The sequence below is a fragment of the Gymnoscopelus braueri genome (assembly GCF_963280865.1).
Source record: "Gymnoscopelus braueri genome assembly, chromosome: 5".
Taxonomy (NCBI): domain Eukaryota; kingdom Metazoa; phylum Chordata; class Actinopteri; order Myctophiformes; family Myctophidae; genus Gymnoscopelus; species Gymnoscopelus braueri.
In genome coordinates, this window is record NC_137606.1 from 28,895,737 (window position 1) to 28,919,779 (window position 24,043).

The following is a 24,043-nucleotide window of genomic DNA, read 5'->3' on the forward strand; positions in this document are numbered from 1 at the left end:
GCGAAGACATTTTGTGTAGAGGGGGAAAAGGAGGGGGCCCCCCCAAGTACAGACCCCTGGGGGACCCTCAGGCCTGGCTTATCCTTATGCTGAAGCACAGGGCACCGACCTTGGGGGGGCACCAAACGGCGTGGAGAAAGTGAAAGAAGACAGAACAATCTGCGAAAAGCGCCAAAATTTCAAAGCAGCGGCTGCTAAAGGAGCGCTACAACATTGAAACGCGCCGGTGAAGTGTCATTTTTTTCCGTGCTGACAAACCCCACTCCACGAAACCGGGTCCAAGCACCGGGCACCACGAAGGCTTAAGCCAAGTATACTAGGTTTAACTGGTTAAGACACAGAGAGAACACACTGATATGTTCACAGTATTTCATCACTCAGAAGCTGTATAGTGGTGTCTTCTACATCACATGGCATCAGCTGACAGCATAGACTTGTGAGAATGTGTTGGCGTGGACTTTGTCCACTTAGAGCTCCAATTAGGTTTGGAGGTCTAGGAAATGTACATACAAAAGCTGGAACATACACAACCATGTGAATGTAGTATTTTATTAAACCAGTTAATAAATAAGCATTTTCATGGTATTTTGCATCATTAAATTGTTCCAAATGATATTGGATCAAGTATAATCGATTTTCAAGATGCAGTGAGTTATTAATTAATTCTTTTGAAAATCTTGTTGGCCATAGTTCACCTTTGATTTTATAAAAGCCACAGAAAACGTTAAAAACTGGGTATACATGCCTGGGCAGTTTTTTTAAGGCAAATAATTTAAATGAGGTAATATTCATAAAATGTCTGTATATTATAATAAAGACGAAACAAGAGCAGAGAATTCTTTGTTCATTATTGAATTCTTGGCAACAGTTATAGTGGTCTGGCAATCCTGTTTAGGTAAAACATAATTGCTAATACAAAATATTAATTTGGTTTATGTTTCTTACAATATGTATTGACAATACATAAATAAGAAGCTAGCTAAATCACATTTAAATGACTCTTTAGTGATTCATTTTGTGTTATGTTCGGCATCATACAGATGTAGTATATCATCTAGTATCCTGTATTGTGTATCATGTACTATATCATGTGATTACATTAAGTTACATAAAAGTCGGTTGTGTCTTGGCATTTTCTGTTCCAATGCTTGATTGTGTAGTCAGTACACAGATGTACTAAGTCTAACCACTGGCATACCCAATTAAAATAGCATCTGCCTATGGGTTTCTAATGAATTATAATACAGCTCAGACTACAAAAGGAAGAAGACTCTGCAAAAGGAATTTCAAGTACTTAAAGTGGTAAAAACATATCATCTTATTCTGAATAAGTAAAAAATATTACAATTCAGGTTATAATTGTGCAGTACTATGAAGGTTGTGCATCTCTATTCACATTAAGTATCCAAAGTCAATTGAAGCATGTCCGCTCCGACATCATATGGACAAGCTGCTGTAGTTTTATTGTTCATTAATAAACAATTTACCTTGAAATAGTGCTAATCAAACAGTAATGCAAACAAACAAACACAAAAAAAAATGTAATCTAGAAATACTGCATAGTTTAGTCAGTGCATTGAAAGTACTAATGTCAAGGGGAAATTAATGATGAAGTGACTATTGTTTTTTCTTTTTTTGGTGTTGTATGCATCTATTTGGAAAGTGTAAACACTACATTAGAACCATGATTGGTTCCGCCTTCCTGAGCGGTTATTTTGATTCTTCAGAACAGAATTGACCTCGTCAACAGACAAATAATTGACCTTGCCTAGATATGAATTCATTTTCCATATTATAGTATCTACAATATGCAAAATGCTTTTTTTAAAAAAAAACATGATTTGCTGTACATTGATGAATCTCAATATAGTGTTCACTATTTTGGTCAATGTCTATAGCCAGAGCAATAAGATTCCCTAAGCATGATGCTCATTCAACTACAGCTCTAGTGCTGCATAATAACTAAAAAAAAATGTTAAGAGGGTTTGGCCCCTTGCCTCATCAGTGGAAAGTTTATCAATATCTCACTGACAGGCAGCTCAGCTACCAGCCGTCATGAACATGACACTGTTAAGGTCAGCAGTAAATTGTTTAGTGAAGCAGAGAACCATTGTGTTGGCCTAAGCTAATAACCTGATGGCACCATTCTCAGAGCCCAGGAGCAACAGTCTCTTGGTGGGCAGGACTGCTAGGCTGGTGAGGGTGCCACGGAAGTTCTCAGAGCTCAGCTTGGTGATGCTGGCAGGGCTGACCGAGATATCAATCATGGAGTACACCCCTATCTTGTTGGCCACTGTTCCAGCCACAATCTCTGGGCCATAGAGGTCAAAGGCATGGATGTGGTCAGAGGGTGACTTGTACACACGTAAAGGCTTGTGTTCGACATCTTTCCACACGGTCAGTGTGTAGTCAGTTGAAGAGCTGATGACCAGGTTTCCCTCTGCAGCCTGAAAAACAAAACAAAAATCAGGAAGGACCTCACTCACCGCTGGCGTCTTAAAAAGGCAAAACCTAAGTGTATATGAGACCATACATTTGTTTCACATTCTTTTGTAAATTATTACATGGCATTTTAAATTGGAGCACAATAACAGAGCAGTTTCCGTTTCTCTAGGTTTTCTAAATCCTATGATTAATGGTGAACACTGACCTGGCAAACAAAATAATTTCTGTGCCAGGCTTCGCGCCAAAGAGAACGTTTTATTCTTCTTCTATTGAGTAACTTATGTCCATATTTGTCTAAACCTCTGCCTTTAAAACCAGTGACACAATCCTTGACCCCACTATTTGGGGTTAAATAAAGTTTGTTCAGCTCTTGTGCTGTTGACGTTTCTACTGGGTACAACTTTGACCAGTCTCCTGCTCTGCATTTAAATCTGCTCAATCAATTGTTTTGGGGTGTCAAGCCACTTGGCTAAAAATCTTCAACGGCTGTTGATCAAATGAATGCTTGAAATTTCCACACCATCTGCCTCCCTGAAAAATGAGACTGATGAGTGTTCAGCAGACCAGAAACACAGTAATGGCGGAAGGGCATTTATGCAACAGTCCAGTAGGTGTGTAATTGAACTCTATCAAGGTCAAGTTAATTTCTATAAATTATATATTTTTAACTTATTACAAAATACAAATCCTGAATGTATATAGTCCAATAATGTAGTTTCTAGATGAAATGGTAAAAGTACAATATAGGAAATATGTTGCAGTGGGCTGCTATCAAAGGCTGATGAAGATGTTAGGCCCACTCTCATATGACAATTACAAGGGACGCAGTTAGTTCAATGGTACTAACCCTACTAAACGTTTACTAAATACTAGTGGTTTAAACAATTTATTAAAATATACAGTATATTATTTATATGTTGTTATCGAGACATTTACATTTTGTTTTACACATTTTGATTTTGCACCCAAATTCACGTCTTAACACAATAACCGCCAAGGTATTAAACATAGTTTGTTATCCCCTTGCCAGCGTAATTACCTTCATTCGATGATATTTGAAACGCCGCGGAGGCGACATTGTATTCCACAAAAAAAAAAAAAGGCGGAGGGAAGGGGTAAGCGGAGGGATCTGTGTATTCAGACGAACCACAACATTCCAACCGCGATCCGCCATTTTGGGGCTGGGGCCCGCTGAAAACAGTGGTTTTCAATGCAAAAAACAGCAACTGAGTTACAGCTGTTTTTCTGAAAATCCCATAGTCAGGGCGTGCGGAAGTGACGTTTTTTGGAATGATGTCACATCGCTTCTTCTCTGATTGACGATGGATCATCCCAGAGCTGTGTTACGGTGCCTAAAACAGCGTGCCTAATTTTTTTTTTTTGCGTGTTGGCGGGCAATTGCGCTATTTAATAGAACGACTTTATGTGTGTATGGCAGGAAATGAGTTAATAAGATGTTGCTTTTAACAAGCAAAAATACATGCCAATTAAGTATTAGAGAGAGCTGGTCAGCAGCAGCCTGACATTGTAGGTTTGCTTCCCTGTGCAGTGAATGTAGCTACAGACTCAATGTCGGTTAAACAAGACATGACTCAGTCATGTACAGGGCCGCAGGAAGGGTAGTGCGAACGGTGCGGTCGCACAGGGCCCCGCGCTTGGGGGAGCCCCGCAAAAAAAACGAACAGATTAGTGAACAGATTCACGTTTAGTAAGAGTTATACCGAGAAATAACCGCAAATAACCACCAAAAACAAATATTCGCCCATCCCCGCGCGCACGCGCGACTTCGCACAGGGCCCCGCATTTCTCCCAGACGGCTCTGGTCATGTATACCAGCTTGCTTGCTTTTTTCTCTCTGTGAGTGTGTGTGTGTGTGTGTGTGTGTGTGTGTGTGTGTGTGTGTGTGTGTGTGTGTGTGTGTGTGTGTGTGTGTGTGTGTGTGTGTGCCCCATGTACAGTATGCGCGGCTTGTTTTCATAGACCTGGTTCCTGATTTGTCTCGCAGAATATGGCAACACTGCTAGTGGCTCCCCAGAACGCAGCCGCCCGCCTCCTCACCGGCACTAAAAAACGTGACCACATAACCCCAGTCCTGGCCACTCTTCATTGGCTCCCTGTTCATTTTAGAATTGATTTTAAGGTTCTTTTATTTGTTTTTAAAACCATTCACGGCCTGTCACCCTCCTATCTCTCTGAAATAATTGAGCCTTATATCCCAACCAGGGACTTGAGGTCTGCGGACAAGCTACTGCTGGTCGCTCATACGACTAATTTGAGGAGTAGGGGTGACCGTGCTTTTGCGGCTGCGGGCCCCAGGCTCTGGAATATGTTGCCCCTCCCCATTAGATCTGCCCAGTCGATTGGGGCTTTTAAAACCTTACTAAAAACTCACTTATTCTCTCTTGCTTTTAGTCGTATTTAGCTATCCTGCTCTGTCCTAACTCTGCATTGTTTTGTTTCTCTTTAGTTTTTCTTTTGTTTTTGTCCTGTGTATATATTATTTGTTGATGCTTCTGTGTGTCTGAATTACCTTGTTTTAACCATGTTCAGCACTTTGGTCGGCTTTGGGGCTGTGTGTAAATGTGCTATATAAATAAAGTTTGATTTGATTTGATTGGCTTAGACCTGTTTACTTATTTGTCTCGCAGAATCTGGCAACACTGCTAGGTCAGAACGCACGCTACACAGCTCGTATGCAGAGGTGTAAAGTAACAAAGTACATTTACTCAAGTACTTTACTTAAATTTGTTAGATTTTAACCGACGGCAGGCGTGTATAGTAGCCATAGAGGCGAGAGGCGTGTCTAGTAGCCATAGTTTGGGAGGATGAGACCGCCCGTTCAGAGTATGGGAAAGTATCTCCATTGGCATAAAGGACAGCCAATGATCGAAAAACATGTCGAGAATATGCTCTTCTTAGACCAGCTTGCAAGCTGGTAAAAAAAAGAGCAACGTTTGGGAGTACTTTGATTTGGGAGAGGATGGGAAAGTTGTATGTAGTCTATGTCCAGTGAAAATGGCATATAAGAATTCTACTAGAGCGATGAGAAATGACATCGGAAACAAACACCTGGACATGACTATCCAAGGAGAGAGTAAGCGAAGACCCACTTCGGTGTTGGAGCAGAGGACACGATGCTTCCCCAAACTGTAACGACTTGAAAGGCGCAACCTCTGTATACCTGCAGCTCTGCCAGCTGTGTTTACAGCTTGTCAGTCGCTTTAGGTTAAGTCTTTCACGTTGACTAATTTTCTTTAGGTCTGAGTGAGTAAAAGCCTAAGTGTAGCACTGTTTGTTTCGTCATAATATGCAATAGTTGTGATGCTTGTATCAAAGAAAATACTGTAATTCAATTTGTGGCCATGTACTATGCAAGCATAATTGATTTGACCTACTTTCCCACAACGCATTTAAAATAACATTCCGTAACTTATTTAAATATTATAAGCGTTTAAAATTAATTGTATACTCTTTTATACTGTAGGTTTGACCTTATAGATATAAATGTGCTAAATTTTAATAGTTTTGTTCCCCTTATATTTTGTATTAGTCAATTAAACGTTCCTGTATACACAAACATTGTTTAACCATTAGAACTTAGTCGCTGGGGACATCCCCAAGAACCACAAAAACGACCACATATATACAAACACACACAGCAATGAGTCAGACCTTCATTTGCAGGATATCTCCCTCATGGGCCGGCCAGCCCTTCAGAACCAGGCCTGTGCGTGCGTCTAGCAGGACAATGAAACCAGAGGAGAAGCCTGCTGCCACCGTACGTCCTCCAGGGCTCACTGCCAGGTAGCGAATCAGCCCAGCACTTACGTTGTTGTAAGCCAGGCGAAACTCGTGCTGGAAACACATGAAAGGCAAGAAGAACCATGTGTCACTTCAGAAGTTAGGGCATAGCGGGGAATCCCACTATGATTTAAACCATTAAGACCAGAGGCCGATTCTACAAATGCCTTCTAAAATCAGTTGTTCTCACACTTTCAAGATTTTTCAGAAATGTTCAAAAATAGCAGATGTAATAATATTGCTGTGAGCTTGTATATCTACTATTTTTGAATAGCCAACGCCAAAATCTAAAATGACACAGATGCTTTCCCGGTTTTAATGGGTTAAACCATAATACCGTGGGCATATACACAGCAAATACACGTGACAAAATTGAAGATTTTATACCATACGGTTCAATGGTGAGCTTTTTGCCAAGGACAACCGGTGCTCCTGATTTGAAGCAAACAAGCACAGGACAGTCTTTTTTATTATTTTAAGTTTAGCCAATTATTTTGTACCCCATTTTTTTCCTCCCATATTTAGTCATGGTGCCAATTAACACTCTTCATTTCTGCGTTTACCACCGTTTACCCTACTAGCATACCTGCCCGTGAGGAGCCCCCAGGGGGGGGATGCAGCGCCTCGGTTCTACTTATTCGGATTCAACAACATCTCTTGTTGACAGGTACCCCCCCCCCCCAGCTCATGGGAGTCGCTAACGCAGCAAGAGTAATGTTCTTATTGTCAAGGGGTCATTAACACATTGACTGCCAGAATTATTTCAGATTTTTAGCTGTAGCCTGCCAGAGATTTTTCATTGAAAAAAAAAAGTTCTCAGGAGCCGAGATACAGAATTTTTAAGTTTTAAGTTAACAAGGAAGTGGATAGGAGTCTAAATCTTCGAACAATCATATCTCCTTGGTCTTTGGGTCAAATAAAAGAAAAAAAAAGAAAAAAAGAAAAAGAAAAAGAAAAAGAAAAACATTTTTTTTTTTTAAATAGAACGCAGATCTGCGTTCTTGGCAGCCCACGTATTTATTAAAAATAGAACGCAGATCTGCGTTTTTGGCAGCCAATGTGTTAAGAATGAACTGGAGGGACCGACAGCGCGTCGCGGGTTCGACTCCCGATCCCGACGCCCTTTGCTGCGCGCCACTCCCCATCTCTCTCTCCCCATTTCCTGTCAGTCTACTGTACATATCAATAAAGGCAGCAAAAGCCCCCAAAATATATCTTTTAAAAAAAAAGAATGTTCTGGAGATCATTAAATGACTGTCCTTTAAATGTATTCAAAACATATGCCCTTTTCCTGGCAGTTCTTTTAATTTAGTCTGGTTTTCAAATAATTGTCTAATCACCACAAGGCATGACACTGTCCCAAACTACAAACTTTATGCCAATATCAGTGGAACAGATATTCACATCCTCTCTGCCATGCTTAGTAGAAATGGGAATTTCCTGCATGAAAACTATGGAATGCTGATTCCAATTATGATTTCATGGCAGGCACATCAATACTACTAGAACTAATACATTTCACGCACACAATTCTTACAAAAAGTACTTTTGTTAGATATATCATGGATAGATTAGCATAGTCTGACAAATCAGACCCATGAATTGCTATGCAAGCTTACTAAATACAATATGTCTCCCACCAAGGACATTTGCTTAATGACTTACTTTGACTTACCCTTATGTTGAATGTAGGACTTATACATGTGCATGACAATACGTTGGGGAAATCATAATTTTGCCTACTAAGGCAATACTACACACAATGTAGTGGTAAAAAATTGATGTAAACAACAGTAAAGAAGGTAGGTGCAACTATTGCAGCAAAGTAATTGGAAGCATTTGATTTCCCTGACGCCATACACATACATTTATGTAATAAATACTCACTCAGTTAAAAACCTGCACTTGCATGGGTGCACTGCCCCCATAAATCAAATGATCTTTTTTTAGTAAGAACAACTGTGAGAAATCTTGCCCTGTCATATGGAAGAAGCCTCAAGCTTACTTTTCCCAGGATAAATAGTTTACCTGCAGTCCTGGTTTGCGAGGGTCAATGAAGCGGAGAACAGAATCTGCACTGCCAAAGACAACACTGCTGTGTGGAGCTGGCATGGTGGTTACTGCTGTAATGGGATTCTTCCCATCCAGGGCTTCATATGAACGGATCTGCTTGCCTGTGTACAAGAGCAGAAAGGAATGTGATTACATGCAACAGACTATCAATAAACAGTTATTCATCAAGCTAACATTGAAGTCAACTCCCAGATGCAGAGACTGCCTTGTTTGGGCACTCTGCAACGAGAGACTCGGCCCCAGCAGGCCAGCACCCGCAGAGCTGTAGTGTGTATGGCATGATAATTGCCAAGAGATGCATTTTGAGACTTATAGAAATGGGTCTCTGCCCCCCAATTCAAATCATGGTTGAGGGAGCTGGTGGATATTTTACATGCAGAACTGTGTCTGGCAGCCTGGTGAAAATTCTTTAAAAGATGGAGACCAGCGTTGCAGCACACAAGGACTTGTTGTAGATGGGCAGTGATGTAATGTTGGTTCAGTTGTTTATATTCCCATAACTATCCTTTCACTTTTCACTTTGTCTTCATAAACTTTAACTCATTAATTCCGATTCCTTAACTTAATCTGGGTTGTACAGTTGTGCTAGTTAGCAGAATTATGCATAAAGTCTCTCCCTCACCTGTGTACTGGTCCCACAGATGCACAGTTCCGTCGCAGCTCACCACCTCCTGGGACGCCTCGAGCTGTCCCACGTAGAACACAGACTTTCGATGGTCAGTGTAAGTCAACCTGGGCTCCACCTCCCGCGTTCCATCCCCGTGGTTGTAGAGAGGCCACAGCTTCACCGTCTTGTCTTTACTGCCGGACAGGAAGTAGTCTTCTCCTGCCAAGGGTGCTAGACACTTGGCCGTGCCCGAGTGACCCAGGAAGCTCTGCAACCGAATCTGGTGGAAGTGGAAATGTGGGTCCTGCTGGTTCAGGCCGATTTCATACTGCCAGTAGGCGAGCCAGTTGCCCTGCAGGGAACGAGTGCAGCGAGGCAGCTCCTGCTTCAGGGCGCTGTCTTCTGGAGTGGGGCCTGTCACCCAGGATGAGGAGAAGCTAGTGAACCCCGGACCTGTGGATGAAGCAGTGAATGTGGAGGCAGAGGTAATGGTGGGGGCGGTGTGGCCGGGGTGGGAGCGCCCCCAAGAGTCAATCGTGCCCAGGTTAGGGCTACCGCAGACATCACTGTCCCGGGACACCTGTATTCTGTTCCCTACCATCTGGCTTCCAAAGGTGCCAGACTCGGGAAGGGAGTCTGATACTAGGGGAGTGGAGGTGGAGGGAGCAGGAAAGGGGCTGCGCCCCACACGTCTGCCGAGGGCTGGGGACAGGCCCATGGGTACATCCATCCTGGTTCCTGCCGTGATGTTTGCATCTGGGATGCCAGCGCTAACACTGTCATGGTAGGACTGGGCCAATCGCCAGACAAGCTCATGGTTAGGAACCAGTTTACGGATTGCTGTGTCGCCTACAGAAGCACAACAGCCGTATGAATCAATGGGGCAAAACAAAAAAAGTAAATGCAAGGGAGTTCAGCAGAGGGTATAATATTTGTCTGCCAATTAGGACGCTGACAGAGGATGATGGTTCTTACCTATGAGACAGTAGAAGGGGATGTAGGAGGCATGCGCCATCTCAGGGTTAAAAACAGTCTGCAGTTCCTCCAACACCGCCAACTCGTATGTCACAATAGACTCGTCAGGAGTGTGCACGTCCACCACAGTCATTTCTCCCACCACTCTACGGGGAGCATTCTCCAGCTGCAGTACAAGAAAGCTATTCAGTGTGATATTACCCAATCAGTAATATTAGTCAGTCAATCAATCTCTCTAAATCTCTCTAAATAATTGGGCTAACGGACTCAGACATAGATACCTGCCACTTTGAATATGCATTGTGTACCTGTGACTGCAGACAGTGCAGCAGGGAGAAGACAGTGAAGAACCGGCGCAGGGTATCGGCCATGTGCTGCTGTACCATCTCCCGGCCAATGCGCAGACAGATGAGCGCCATTAGACTAAGCGTCTTGAGACACACTGCAGTGCGCATCTGCACTCCGCTGGGGAAACTGGATACAGTAGAGTAAAGCCAAGCAGCAGGACAATGAGTGAAGGGTTCAACACATTTTCCCCATTCTACCACAGTTTATTACAGCCTAGAAATGGACATTTTGATTTCTCTTTAAAAATAAGACTGTAATGCTGTATAAAGAAAAATGCAGCATACACATTTCATACCTGGGTTAGATTAGATAGGTTTGACATCTAAGTCTTGATGTCATATTTCTTAGTTGAGCCATGAAGCTCAATACAGTCAATACACAACACAACAAGGCCACAAAATATCATTAGATATCCAACACAATCTGACCATGTGGTGCAATTCAGTAGTCTCATGTAGCCAGACTATCAGAGATCTCCACTATTGATACATCTAGTGACTAATTGATCTAAATTCAATGAACGGGCTGTGGAAACAATTCAGAAATATTTAAAAAAATCGCAGAACCAATGCAAAGACTTAAGGGCTTGAATAAACATTCAGGCTTGAATAAACATTGCGTGCGAGTAATTCCCTGTTCATTTCTGTACTCAGCCTCTGATTGGACAACAGAGACCCACATGACAGCAACAAGTAGGAAGTGGAGTTAGAAATGGGAAGTAAATAGAGAAGCACGTGAAAGAATCGCGGCTGTAGTCAGACGTTCACTCGCATGCACGAGTGCGTGTTTGCGACAGATTCATTCCTTTATAGGCCTGCCTGTTCCAGATGTATGCTCTCTTGAACGGTGTCCCGAGCAAATACCGCCGATCTACAAACTCACAACGCGTTGCATCCACGACACGTTGTGAGCTTGTAGATCGGCTCAATGAACCGCAGAGCTTTCTTTTTAGGCCAATGTAATTAAAGATAGCTTTTAGGAAGGCCACTCGACAAGCCCATCTGGGTTTTTTTGGCCTCTCCGGCACATCATGTTTTGATTTGTTTCCTTTCTTTTCCATATAAAAATTATTGTTTTTCCATTTTGTTTTGTTTCTATCATGTCATTTTTTTTAAATGTGCAATAAACTAAATGTATCAAATGACAGCAGTCTACAAATGCTGTTATTTTTCTAAATGTTTGCACTGAAGATCACAGCCTTCTACCACTGCCTACATTGTAATATGATGACAACTAGGTTGCTATATTTACATTGCAATTAATTGATAACTTAGAAAATCTAATTAAAAAAACATACATTAAAAAGTATATTCAAAATGTTGAGCCCTGATAAGGCATAATTGGTCTAATATTGCACTTTGCCATAGTGACAGGCAGCCTACATGTGTGACCGAGATGTGTTTATTTATCATCATCATCATCATCATTATTTATGTTTTTTTGTTTTTTTGTTTTTTTGGGGGGGGGGTCTGCATGTTGATGGATATTCATGAGGGTTGTTCCTACAGGCATGGCATAATGGCATCATTAATAGATCCTGGAATTGTTAATGAGGGCACAGACAGAGCCAAGTTCAAGGCGCTAGAAAACTCCTTTATACAGTAGATGTTTTTTACAGGAGCATAATTGATCATTGATGTATTTCTGACCAAATTGGGAAGTGTGAACTGCAACTTTAAAGGTTTGAGAACCACTGTTCTAGCCCATACATGGGCATGGAGGCGCATGGAGGCGTGTTCCTGATTGGGAACCAAGTTAAATTTGGAGACAAGGACTACCGTTATATTTTTGATTAAATGTTTTGCAGAAATTGTTTTTTTCTTCTCAGTCGGCTCTTAACTTTACTCAACCGAGTCCCGGAGCTACAGCAGCGGGAGGTCACAAATGGGTCTATCCCATAGATTTTACATTTCCCGAGACATATCATTAGGCAGAGATCTCTGATTGTCTGTCTATAAGAGACTAGAAATTTGGTGGTGAAAGCTCAAGGACACTGAGGTTATTTGTACACCTCTAGGTTACCCTTGTGTTGACTATATCATGATTTGTATTCATAGGCTTGCGTATGTGTCTGTCAGAGTGCATGTGACTGTATTTACCCCATTTGTGGCGAGGTAAGCAGATCCAATAGTGGGAGCAGCACATCCTGATTAATCTTCATTAGCATGTCCATGAGAGTGGTGTCAGATAGAAAGACAATGATCTTCTGAGTGAGCACCACAGCCCCCAGCAAACCTGCCTCCTTGCGTGTGTTCAGACGCTGAGATGATGGGGGAGACACCTGGGAAAGAATATTAAGTACAATTACAGTATATGCAGAAAACTAGGAATATACAATATGTTATCGCTCATGCATAAATCACCCAATAAAATGCAATTTCCCTTAATTAAGTTACAACATTATTTTTTCAAAAAATGTCTATAACAGTGATGAGTTTTGTTTATTTATTTTTTTACCAGATAGCCAATGTAGGGCAGGTACTGGTATGTGAGTACAGGCTCTCCATAAAGGTGTGCTATGTACAGGAGACAGTCCAATACGGGCCCTGCAGTCTGGTCTCCTACCACTGGCTTCTTCTCATACACACTGCCCATCCCAACACTTTCCAGACTGCTCTCGTCAAAAACGGGGGCCACAAACTGGTGCTTCTCAGGACCTAATGATCGGGACAGAGAAAAAGGAAATTACAGTTAAAACAGTGCTACAAATAACTATTTGGAAATAAACAACCATTGGAAAACGATTATCTTAAAATGTTACAGTACAGGATATTCATCTTCATCGTCTGTTCAACAGAAAAACACATAACCATATAGTACAGAACAACATAACACGGAACAAAATAACACCAAGACAATATATGTAGTCCCCAGTATCTTCAAGTTCTGTATCTTCGGTCCAGATGGGCATGAGTTTGAAGTGACGATGTAAGGGATGATCAGTGTCATTTGCTATTGTGAGTGCTAAACGTGTGATGGCCTTATTGTTCATATCAGAAAGTGTTGGTGTGGGAAGTCCGATAATCTTGGAGGCAACAGAGATACTATTGTATTCTGTGTCAACTGGTTACTCACCGATATAGCAAGTTGTGAGCAGCCGGAGCAGATTCCTGGCCACATACCGAGAAGTAACTGTTGGTCCCAACTTCGCTGACAGCCACCTAACTGTCTTACAGACTGTGTCTGTGCCAGAGAAATAGCATGAGTACAGACATATTACACAGCAGCAGTAGAGAAGTAGTATAAAAGACATCATGTGATGATGTCCATTACTCACCAAGAAGAATCTTTTGCTCTTTCTCCTCGGACTCTTCTAGTGGATCATGTTCTTCATCCTCTTCCCCCACCATGTCTTTCTCAGTCTCTTCAAGTGCCATCCCATTCACGAACTCACCCTCCAGAGTGGCTATTGTGGCACCTGAGTCCTCTGTGCAAGCGGAGAGTGTGAGCTCCAGGCTGGGAGCTCCAGGCTGGTCTGTCATTCCCTCTTTACCTCCGTTACTATCCGTCATCTCCTCTTCTTCTAGATCTCCCCCGTCCTCTCCTTCACTGGCCTGTTTGAGGTCCTGGCTGCTGTCAGCTGACTTCAGACTGGCCCGATCGCGCGTTGAGTCTCCGTCTCCTATGGAGAGCTCACTGGTACTGCTCTTGTCGCTGAGCTTCCCCACACTCAGTGACTCCTGGTCCTGATCCCTGGCAGTCGAGTTCTGGCTCTGCTGCTTGCCAGCTGCCACCCCTGCACCACTGTTGACGTAGAAGCCATTTTGGAAGTCCTCCCCTTCGGCAAGGAACACCTGGTCATTGAGGCTGATGCCGGAAGAGTAGTCGACCAGTCCTGAGTCTGCCACCGCCCCGACTCCACCACCTCCTCCGCTGCCACCTCCCACTTTACCGCTGACAGAGCCGGAAGACGACCGCCCGTCACCACACTGGAAGTCCTCTTCTTCCTCCTCTCCCAGGTTGCATGATGTCCCACCCCTCAGTCCTTTGCAGCCCTCCCCTCCTGTGCCTGAGATGCAGCTTTCAAAGCCGGTGAGGACCTGTAGCACGTGGGGGAGGAGACTGGACAGGAAGGCCTGCAGGCCAAGCCTTACAATGAGTTGCAGGACGAAGCAGTCCGTGTAGAGATAGAAGCGGCCTCGCAGGCAGCGGGGGTTCTCATAGACGCTAACCAGGGGCTTCAACAAGTACTTGTTGGCATTCCTGGGGCCCAGTACTTTAGAGATGGGCTCAAACAGGTACCAGGCAGCATAGACAGCAGTGGGCTCTTCCAACATGAGGGTCAGGACAAATGGTAAGAGGATCTCCAGACCCTCAGCTGTGATCTTGCCATGCAATAGTTTCTCCAGCCGCTGCCAAAGGTGAAAGACCACATCTCTTCCTTGGAGGCTGCAGGTAGTCTCCATCTTAGCATGGTAAGAGAAGATAAACTGATGAAGTGATGGGAAATATGTAGGGAAGGGAAAGGGGGTAACATAGGGATCCAGTAACTGATGGGGGTTTGGAGGAGGGAGGCCCTCATAGATGGGGTCATATTTGAAAAGAAGCAGATGAGGGAAATCTTTTTGTTCAGTAGGTGCTTTTGCAGAGTGCTTCTGTATTCGAAGCAGAGTGTCGAGAGCATGATGCAAAGACAGCGGCACATCCCGGAGGCTGACAGAGCAGAGCTTCATCACAGCCTGGTAACGTTCTCTCAGCGGAGTACCTGGTTTCAAACTTCGCAGCTTGGAAGAGAAAAATATCTCAGCAATAAGAACACCTAATGCCTGCATGTCCCTTTGGTATAGCTCTGCAAGAGAGGGAAGGGACTCTGGATGTATCATTCCTCGTGTCTTCTCCTTATTTGACTTTGAGGGATTCCATACCTCAGCATGCAGACACTTCACAAGGAAGTTATTCAGTTTCTCCACCTCTTCCAATGGCTGTAATGGGCTGAATCCTTCAGGCAAGGTGATCTTGAAGTCTTCTGAGTTGGTGGCAGATACACTCCCTTCTCCATGCTTTTTACTGATTGCACCACTCCTCTGTGACATGGCACTACGCAAGCCAGAGCCCAGGCTCCCTGTGCTGCTTCCTGTACCCTCACTAGCAAACGGACTTGGGGACTGGGACAGAATAACTGCTGGGTGTTCTCCCGTCTTCCCTCCGGCTACGCTGATGTTTGGCAGTGGGACAGAAGAGGGAGCAGAGCTGGATGCACCAGTAGAAGCTAATGAGTCCAAAGCTTCCATACCTTGCTCAAGCTCCTCATCTCGGTCTACCATGGTCCAGCCACTGGATTCACACCCTGTGGACTCTGGCACAGTTCCGTCCACAGTGTCACTCATGGTGCGGAGAAGAGGGATTTGAAGAGAAGGCACATTGAGAGCAGCAACACCTAAGAGAGGAGGTTCCGGTGGGGCGTACTGATATGGAGCAAGGCGTGGTGGGTGGGGCTGGTCAAACAGTTGAACCACCCCATAGCTACTAAGATGGGTGTGGTTGTCCATTAGATGGAGGCACACATTCTTGGCCTTGACAGCTTCTTTACCTGATAGTTTATAGCCAAAGGTGAGGTCAATCCAGTGATGCAAATACTGGGAGACCTCTCTGCTCTCTAGAAGCCGCCTGTGCATCTCTATAAAATCCTCATAAGACTTGCACCATGGTGGCACATCCAGGTCTGGCATGTCAGGGTGGATGGAGCGGAATATGGAAGGATCTGTGTAGAACTCTGGAATGCACTCGTCAGGTGTCCAGCTCTGCATGCGCTCCATAGTAGCAGGGTATTCATTAGGTTCCCACTGAGACCTCACGTGGCTACACAGTACTGACTTGGCGGTCTGTCGGGCCTTGTAGACATAGTAGGTGATGTCTGAGAGCACATCCGATATATGATGAGGAACATGGAGGTGATCAGGCTGCCCAACACCGCCACCACCTACTGAGGCAGACAAGTCTCCACCTACACCACCTACTCCCACCCCATTTGCCCCTGCAGCTGCAAGAGCCTCTTTGGTCATCTCGTAAGTGAAGTCAAGCTGCTTGTCTCCTTTGTTAAGTCTGAACTTGGACCTCCTGAGGTCACGGAACCTTCCGAATGGCACAGTGAAGTCCACTACCCAGGGAAGGACTGGGTGGTAGTTAGGGTCCCCTTCTCGCCTCCCTGCTAACCTGTTCAGTTCCATAAGGTAGCGAAAGTTACTGACTCGACCATGGACCCAATCTAAGACCAAAGCCTTGAGCTCATCAAAGCAGACTTTGCAAAGGCTCTTGTTGTCAGTGCTCGTACATGGACTGCCCCTCACCAGGATGCTTTTTGGCACGTGTCTACCTGCAACATAGCCATCTGCCTCCATTTCTTCTCCCAGTTCTTCGTAGTGGCGCAGGCTGAGCCTAAGGCGGCTGCAGAGCTGCTCATCTACTGCTATGTCCTGCAGGGAGAGCTCTCCAGCAGACAGCCCTGCGGCTTGACATGCCTGCAAGGCTATTAGTAACTGATAGAGGATGAACAGCACTTTGGCGTGGCTGTTGGCAAGCTTAGCTGGGCTGTAGGAGACAATGTCATGGAGTGAATACTGAGTGTAGGGTAGAACCACATAGAGCAGCTCAGCTGACTCCAGAAGACACTCCGCAGGGACAACGTTGGGACAGAGTTTAGTCTGGAATTTGTAAAAGGAGGATTGGTAAGGGCTGTCTCTCTCCTTCTCCCTAGCAGGAGAAAGGGATGGTGACACTCTGTCGGTGGAGATGAACGGTAAATTGAAAAGCTTCTGCAGTGCCTGACGCATGGCATCAATAGCTGCAATCTGCATCTGTTCGGTGGCCCCCGCATACGGCTGCACACGGTTGTAATGTGCTTCACGCCAGAGATTTCTGAAAAAGAAGGTAAGCATGAAAAAATAAAAGAATAATAAAGCAATGTTTTACATAATCTTTGCATTACATAGCGATGTTTTTCATTCCAGCTTCTCAAAGTAAAATGTAATTCCCACTGTAGAATGTCTATATGACATAATGAAATCTTTCCTTTAAATGTAAATATTATTACTAGGATCTAACAAAATTGTGATTATATTTGTGAGCATGAGATGTTTTAGATACAGGTTTCACTTCCTTTTTTAAATAGAAGTACCCCAAGGATTTCACTTCAGTTTCGCTTTACACAGTAGAGATCAGGTGTATGTCAACCTTGGATGAAAGTTGATCACAGGAACACCAATGTAAATTTTTTGAAGATACATATACATATACATATACTGTACATATACATACAGTACATACAACACACACACACACACACACACACACAGTATGCGTACATACGCACGCATGCACAGTATATTCTACTAGGATTATTGTGCTAGCAAAATATTGACCATATAAGTATGAACAGTACCTGACGTTATGCTGCGATACAGAATGCATGGTTTTGATGAAAGAATGTTGTGACGAAGCTTCCCCCTGGTAGTATTGGTCTCTGGCCAACCTGAAGCTCAGCTTGCTTTTCCTAACACCTTGGATGCACACTCGTGTCCAGCCGGGGGGCAACTTCGTCTGGGAACGTTGAAGGTAGATGCGAATTTCACTGTCGCTGATGCCATCAGAGCGAGGACAGCGCAGGACCCTCCTGTCCCTAAGATTCATCACCCAGCGAGAGGGCACCAGGGCAACAACCTCCTGGGAACGAGGACCTGGACCAAGCTGCCTCCGGTCAATACCCAAGTCTTTCTCTACTGCCAGCATTAGCCACTCCATCGTGAGTTTCCGGTGCACAATTAGAGCCAAACACTGCCCAGCTGCTTTTCCCCAGCCGTCTGCTACAGAAGCTGACTTTTACACCTCCATGGAAGTAGAGACAGATGCACGGCTGAAAAGATGTTGGAAAAAATAGAAATAAGCAAGCAGTATAAAAAAAATAGTTTAAAGCTTTAAAACTATTCAAGCAGTGAAAATCAGAAGTTAAGGAGTTAACAAGAGGTTAATAATTTCCTGCAGAAGACTACTTAGTCATGTTACTGGAATGAATGAGCTGTGATGTTATTTAATGCACATGACTACTTGTCCTTCTCTTAGTGGGTTAGGGTTAGCCCATGGCTAAGGCTCACATGACTCCCTTGCCTTGGCCCCCACCCACCCATCACTTTTATCTACTCTCATGTCTCAGTGTATACCAGACGTGTTGGCTTTTATCTGGAAACAGAAAGCTACAAAGTAGGAAGTGAAACGCTATGTAGTATAACTTCGCTCCTATAAAAATAGGACGTTTGGATGGTAATTTTAGATGTTATTAAAGTGAACTTAATTGCATGCATTTCATTTTATATTCAAATCATTCATCGCAGTAAAAAAGAGAAAAAGAAAAGTGACTGCACCTGTAGCTACATAAAGAAATAAAGCACGACGTAAAGCTTTTGCCATTCACTGTGAAACTAAGATGGTGATCAAGATTTGGGTTACAGAAGCTTTCTGTTTCCCACTGAGGAAGTAACTTTAGCTGAACCAACAGAGGCTAACGTTAGCTAACTTGTGCTTCATAACAAACTTCAAGACAGAGATGGACGGGAATTACAACTTCTCTTTTCTTTTTCTTTTACCGTTGCAGTGGTGACCAGATACAGATACACAGTGCGACCCATTTTAACTCCCAACAACAGAGTATTGACGAGCAAGAAAATAATGCACTAAACATACTAACTACATTGTTATGATAGCTCACCTCTTGACCGCCTGCTGTCAACTGGCAGCGTGACAGCTAAGCTAACAGCTCACAGCCACACAGCTTTCATGCATGGTGAGTTTGGGACATATTAACTTGGCGAACTGATGAATACATGCTAATGGACAACATGTACTTTCTCCATCTTGTCCGGCGGGTTGTCAACAACGGCAGAAAGGGGGGCAAGTCAGCCGATTAAATGATGTTATGTTCCGTTCTACTTGGAGCCATGTTGTTGAAACGAGGACTCACGTGACTCAACTCCCCCCAGTGGCCCCACCCCCCCAGCTCATGTGACATGTGACGCCACATTCTACTTCATCGCACGACGAAAATAGCAGACCTACAAGCTCACAACGCGTCGCTGATGCGAGGAGTTGTGAGCTTGTAGGTCTGCTGTCTGCTACCTTCTTCTTGAATCTTGCGTCATTTAATGGTGTGTGCTATCAACTATTGGTGCATATTGCCACCAACCGGGCCTGAATGGAAGAGCATTGGTACCAAACCCTCCAATTACCCCTGACTGCAGACTGTCACTGGCTTCTCAAACCATTTCTAATTCTAGCCCAGTGTTTCTCAAACCTACAAATGGACATTCTCGGAGTTACAGACCTATTGTATTGTAGTGTCCTGTGCTCTGTCCAGCTAACAGTTTATGGGGACCGGACCCCTGCCTTGGGACCCCCTCAAGGACCCCTGGGTCCTTGGGGGTCCTTGAGGGGGTCAAGGACAAATTTTTTTAAGGTTTAGTTTTTTACAATATGTTTTGTTTTAGTTTTTTAGACAGAATTTACCTTTAGCTGATTATTCCAAACAACTTCCACAATGACAACACTCTATTCTGTTGGTGGTTTGAGTGGTCCAGAATCTGAATTAATCGGGTGACTCACCCAGACTAATTATAATGTTTTCTGGTTTCGTAGAGTGTGTCATGTGTCCATAAAAGCAGATTTATTTGCTAAGATAAGGGTAGGCCTATAGACCAGTTGATTAACCTACTCCAACATGCAACATGCCACAGCAAAACCAACTTCCAACTGCTTCTGCTTGTGGCCCTGAGCCCAAATGTTTAATGCATTTTATAGCAGGAAATTATAATTTGCTGATTAAGTTTAGCACTTTACTGAGAGTTTTACTGAGAGCTTATAGCTACTTTGAAGAGGAGGCTATACATATAAATGAGTAGCATCTGTGTAATAATGCAAAATAGGCCTATATTCTTAATCTTGCCCAGAGCATTTTTTACTAATATGAATGCCAAGAAAAAAGAAAGAAAGAAAGAAATCCGCAACGAGGCCTGAAAGATGTATTTTTAAAGACTGTTTCATTGTGTGTATGAAGGCTATATAAACTATGTGCACACTACAATTTGAAGGAAGGAAGACAAAAGCTAATCATATGTAACTGAGTATTGTCCCAACCAATGCACAAGTATATCAATGATGCTCAGTAGGCCTACATCACAGTAAGAGCCCAGTAACTCAGTACAATAGATTGCCTCTTGTCCAAATTATAACAAAGTTTAGCTTCGTTTCAAAAGAGTCCAACAGTCTTTAGGCATGAAAGCAAACAAAAACCACAGTGGGATCTAGACTTACAATTACAGGGACACAAATTAAAAGTTGTATTCATCACCACATACCACTAGGCAACATAATTGCTTCCAGTACATTATGGCCAAAAAACATGATTTTCCTAACCTCATGCAGAGCATGGTCAAGTCAGTTTGACATTTGTACTTCAGTGCTTTAGGCCTCATCAGCATTTCTTAAAATACAGCATTCAGTAAGTAAATTCCCTGAATACATGTACAGGTCTTTGATGGAAAAAGTCTGTTGATGTTGGTTTCAAAATGATCATGGGCCCCAGCTGTTCAGTTGTTCAGGCCCCAGCATTGTTCAATTCAATAAAGTGTAACTTGCAGTAGCCTTGTGATAAAGGAAAAAGTCCAGTGAATCACAGGACATGGTTAGTCTGTATGAGATAGGACAGTTACTTACTGCTATGTTTTTCGAGAATATAAAGTGGTGGGATAACAGTGTTTCAATCCGATGTACAATGCTGCCATCTATGTTCCATCACTAAGTTTTACTGTTGTTAAGTTGTACACAGGGTGATCACTATGGTTACCAGTGGACCAGGCGTACTGGCATCAGCACTCATGCATGGGTGGAGCATAATACCCCAGCACTGTGTACATTTATATTTTCGTCCTGAGACATTGTCTAAGGAAGTAAGACAAGATGAACAATCCTTGGACCAGCAGGGCCCCAGCACAGTCACAATTCACTTTATAGCAATCAAACTTCAACTTTTGAAAGGTTTGCTCGGTTGTGTCCATTAGCAGTTATGTCAAGCAGGTTTTGGCAAATGCTATTTTCACTATAAAGTATCAAATAGGGCTTAAGTGGTTAAAAACTCCAACAAAAAGAGTGCCAGTTAATGTTAATGATATCGCAGCCAAGATGATAATTTGCAACTTTCAATCTTCACTTCTTCTCTGTTCTGATAAAGGTCAGATGGACTGAAATGATGTTCGACAAAGTTCTTTCTGTGCAAGTGAGGAAATGTTTTGGTATTTTTCCCACAGTATGTGAACTGTATATTTATCCATATGGACCTGTCACCTAGAAGTGCTGAACTAAATTGCAGTAAAAATCTTTGTAAATCGATTCATAAAATTGCATGATTAAAAAAAAAAGAAACTCTGTTCTCTTTCACCTAACTCAGGGGTTTTCAACAGGTGGTCCGTGGACCACTGGTGGTCCGTGAAGGTATTGCATGTGGTCCCTGACCATGCATTTAGCCTAGTAATTGTGAAAGTGAAAGTGAATATTTTCTTCCACGGAACAGTGCACTAAATGATCTGGTGACTTATGATGATCTATCAATGTTGTCAGTTACTGGGATGTCGGAGGTCAAGAAATTCCTCAGAAAATCTCAAGAAGGGGAAGTGTACGTGATTGCCTGATTGAGTCGTCATTGTTAGGAAAAGTGCCCATATAATCTGTGTCTGCTCACTCATACATAAGATACAAAACATGAGTTTAGTGGAAGGTTGGATAAAGTAAGAGAATGGAATACGGGTAGCCGTGGGGTAGGAATTCATCAGTGGTCATTGGTTCTCAACCTATTTTTTTTGCTTTGGACCACTCACATATTTCAGTTAAATAATGCCTGGGCTTGATATAATTTGTTGCACATAGTATCGTGCAAGAAATTAAATCAAGCCCTTAACAGTCATTATTTAATTGAAAGCTTTTTCTCCCACACCACACCAATTAATTCAAATATTTTCTTACATTTGATGGACTTATTAAATATAAATGTAATACATTTTACAAGGGTATTTTATTCTATTTACATTTATTCTATTTACATTTTAAAACATTTTCCCATGGACCACCTGCAGGCCAAATTATGCCATGGACCACTATTAGTCCGTGGACTATTGGTTGAGAAACAGTGGGATGCAGACATCGGATGCATAGACCCGGACACACTGTCTATGCCATAGACAGTGTTACCAAAGCACTAATCTTAGTCCATATCCCCACCCAACACAACCACCAACAGTGGTCCCCAGGTTGATTCTTAGTCAGGGTGGGGGTCCCTGGTTCACAATCAGTTGAAAACCCCTGACCTAATTTAGTAATAAAACGGTCTCAGAGGAACAGGTAGGCAGGTATAGGCCTACTCTATTATCACATTCAAATATTATTGTTGGGTTAACTTGGGCTAACTGTCTGAACATGTAAAGAAATGTATTTTCACCAAATCTAAGCACTACAACAACACTATAAGGTCACCTCCATAGGCCCTCTTTTCAATATCAAGAATCTCACCCCTTGTCTCCAAGGAAAGGCTCAAATGAAACCTGAGCTCAGATGTCATCGAAGACTGGCATCAGCCATTAAAAACAGCTTGCTTGGCACAGGGATCTCAAGGCTGACCTGCCAAAGTTTAATGTAATTGTCTCAGCTCAGACCATACGTCAGACATGAGCCAAATAATGGCTTTACACTGTAGTCAGAGGCCAAGCTAAACCCTACTACAATGACTGTTCTTTGCCATGGCTCACCAACCTGAGAAAATGTCCTGTGGACACATAGAACATAATCTGAGCTCTTTGACAATGCAGATCTGCATTTTATTCACTGGTGGTGATATAAAAGCTCTTAAAGAGAGAAGTACACATATGGCAGATGTCCAAATAGAGAGAGAAAAAACACAGTGTTGTTACATTTTACTAGACCAACAATACTTTTTGCTTTTGTAAGTCTGGTATTAAATAGGACTGGCCTTGAGGGATGAAACTGGCATGCTCAGGCCCATGAGGGATTTGGAGGATATCTTGTGGTTACCCAAGACTAGGCTATGAGGTGACTGACATGTCTTAGTTTCTTAATCTTGACAGATTCGTTCATAATTTGGTCCAAATCATGATTACATGTGATTGAGTGGATCACTATAGCTATAAAACAAAATTACCTTTGCAATCCCAGAAGTCTCAGCAATTTATAACATTTGAACAGCCAATATTTGAATTAAAAATGTAAAATAAAATAAGACTTAAAAAATATATAAATAATGGTCTGTTTTAGATAAATGTGTGCATTATCATAGCCACTGTTTTTTTGTCTAGGCCCTGAAAATCTATTATCTATCTGTGTCATGATCTGTGACTGCAAGGTGATCACATATAAATGACCTAAATGTAGGCCACCATCCCTGATTTGACAGCATTTTATTTCGAAACACACACACACACACACACACACACACACACACACACACACACACACACACACACACACACACACACACACACACACTCTCTCCCTCCCTCCCTCCCTCCCTCACTCTCTCCTCCCCCCCTCTCTCTCTCTATCTCTCTCTATCCCTCCCTCCCTCTCTCTCTCTCTCTCTCTCTCTCTCTCTCTCTCTCTCTCTCTCTCTCTCTCTCTCTCTCTCTCTCTCTCTCTCTCTCTCTCTCTCTACATTGTCTCTCTTCGATTTTCTCTCCTCTCTTTTGAGACACCCCCTTCCCCGCCTTACTTGCTCGATTTAAAAAGCCGATCCATGGTACACAAACT

General features: G+C 43.1%; 1 protein-coding gene across 1 annotated transcript; it reads right to left on the minus strand.

Moving 5' to 3' along the window:
* Window positions 1–533: 533 nt before the first annotated feature.
* On the minus strand, window positions 534–19,183 carry wdr81 (WD repeat domain 81). Its single transcript, XM_080427876.1, has 12 exons — window positions 18,948–19,183; window positions 17,628–18,098; window positions 13,527–17,104; window positions 13,325–13,432; window positions 12,707–12,906; window positions 12,349–12,530; window positions 10,210–10,375; window positions 9,902–10,067; window positions 8,942–9,775; window positions 8,275–8,420; window positions 6,118–6,300; window positions 534–2,447 (listed from the first exon to the last, which is right to left on the minus strand). Exons 2-12 carry the CDS (start codon window positions 17,984–17,986, stop codon window positions 2,121–2,123), a joined length of 6,249 nt encoding a protein of 2,082 aa, XP_080284002.1. The 5' UTR covers window positions 17,987–18,098; window positions 18,948–19,183; the 3' UTR covers window positions 534–2,120.
* Window positions 19,184–24,043: the final 4,860 nt, after the last annotated feature.

Excerpts from the sequence above, each read along its gene's own strand:
- wdr81 (XM_080427876.1), bottom strand. The coding sequence starts at position 17,986 with ATGGAGTGGCTAATGCTGGCAGTAGAGAAAGACTTGGGTATTGACCGG. Across the intron at positions 12,907-13,324 it reads GCTCACAACTTGCTATATCG|GTCCTGAGAAGCACCAGTTT; the intron begins GTGAGTAACCAG and ends CCCGATCATTAG. Across the intron at positions 12,531-12,706 it reads TGCCCTACATTGGCTATCTG|GTGTCTCCCCCATCATCTCA; the intron begins GTAAAAAAATAA and ends ATTCTTTCCCAG.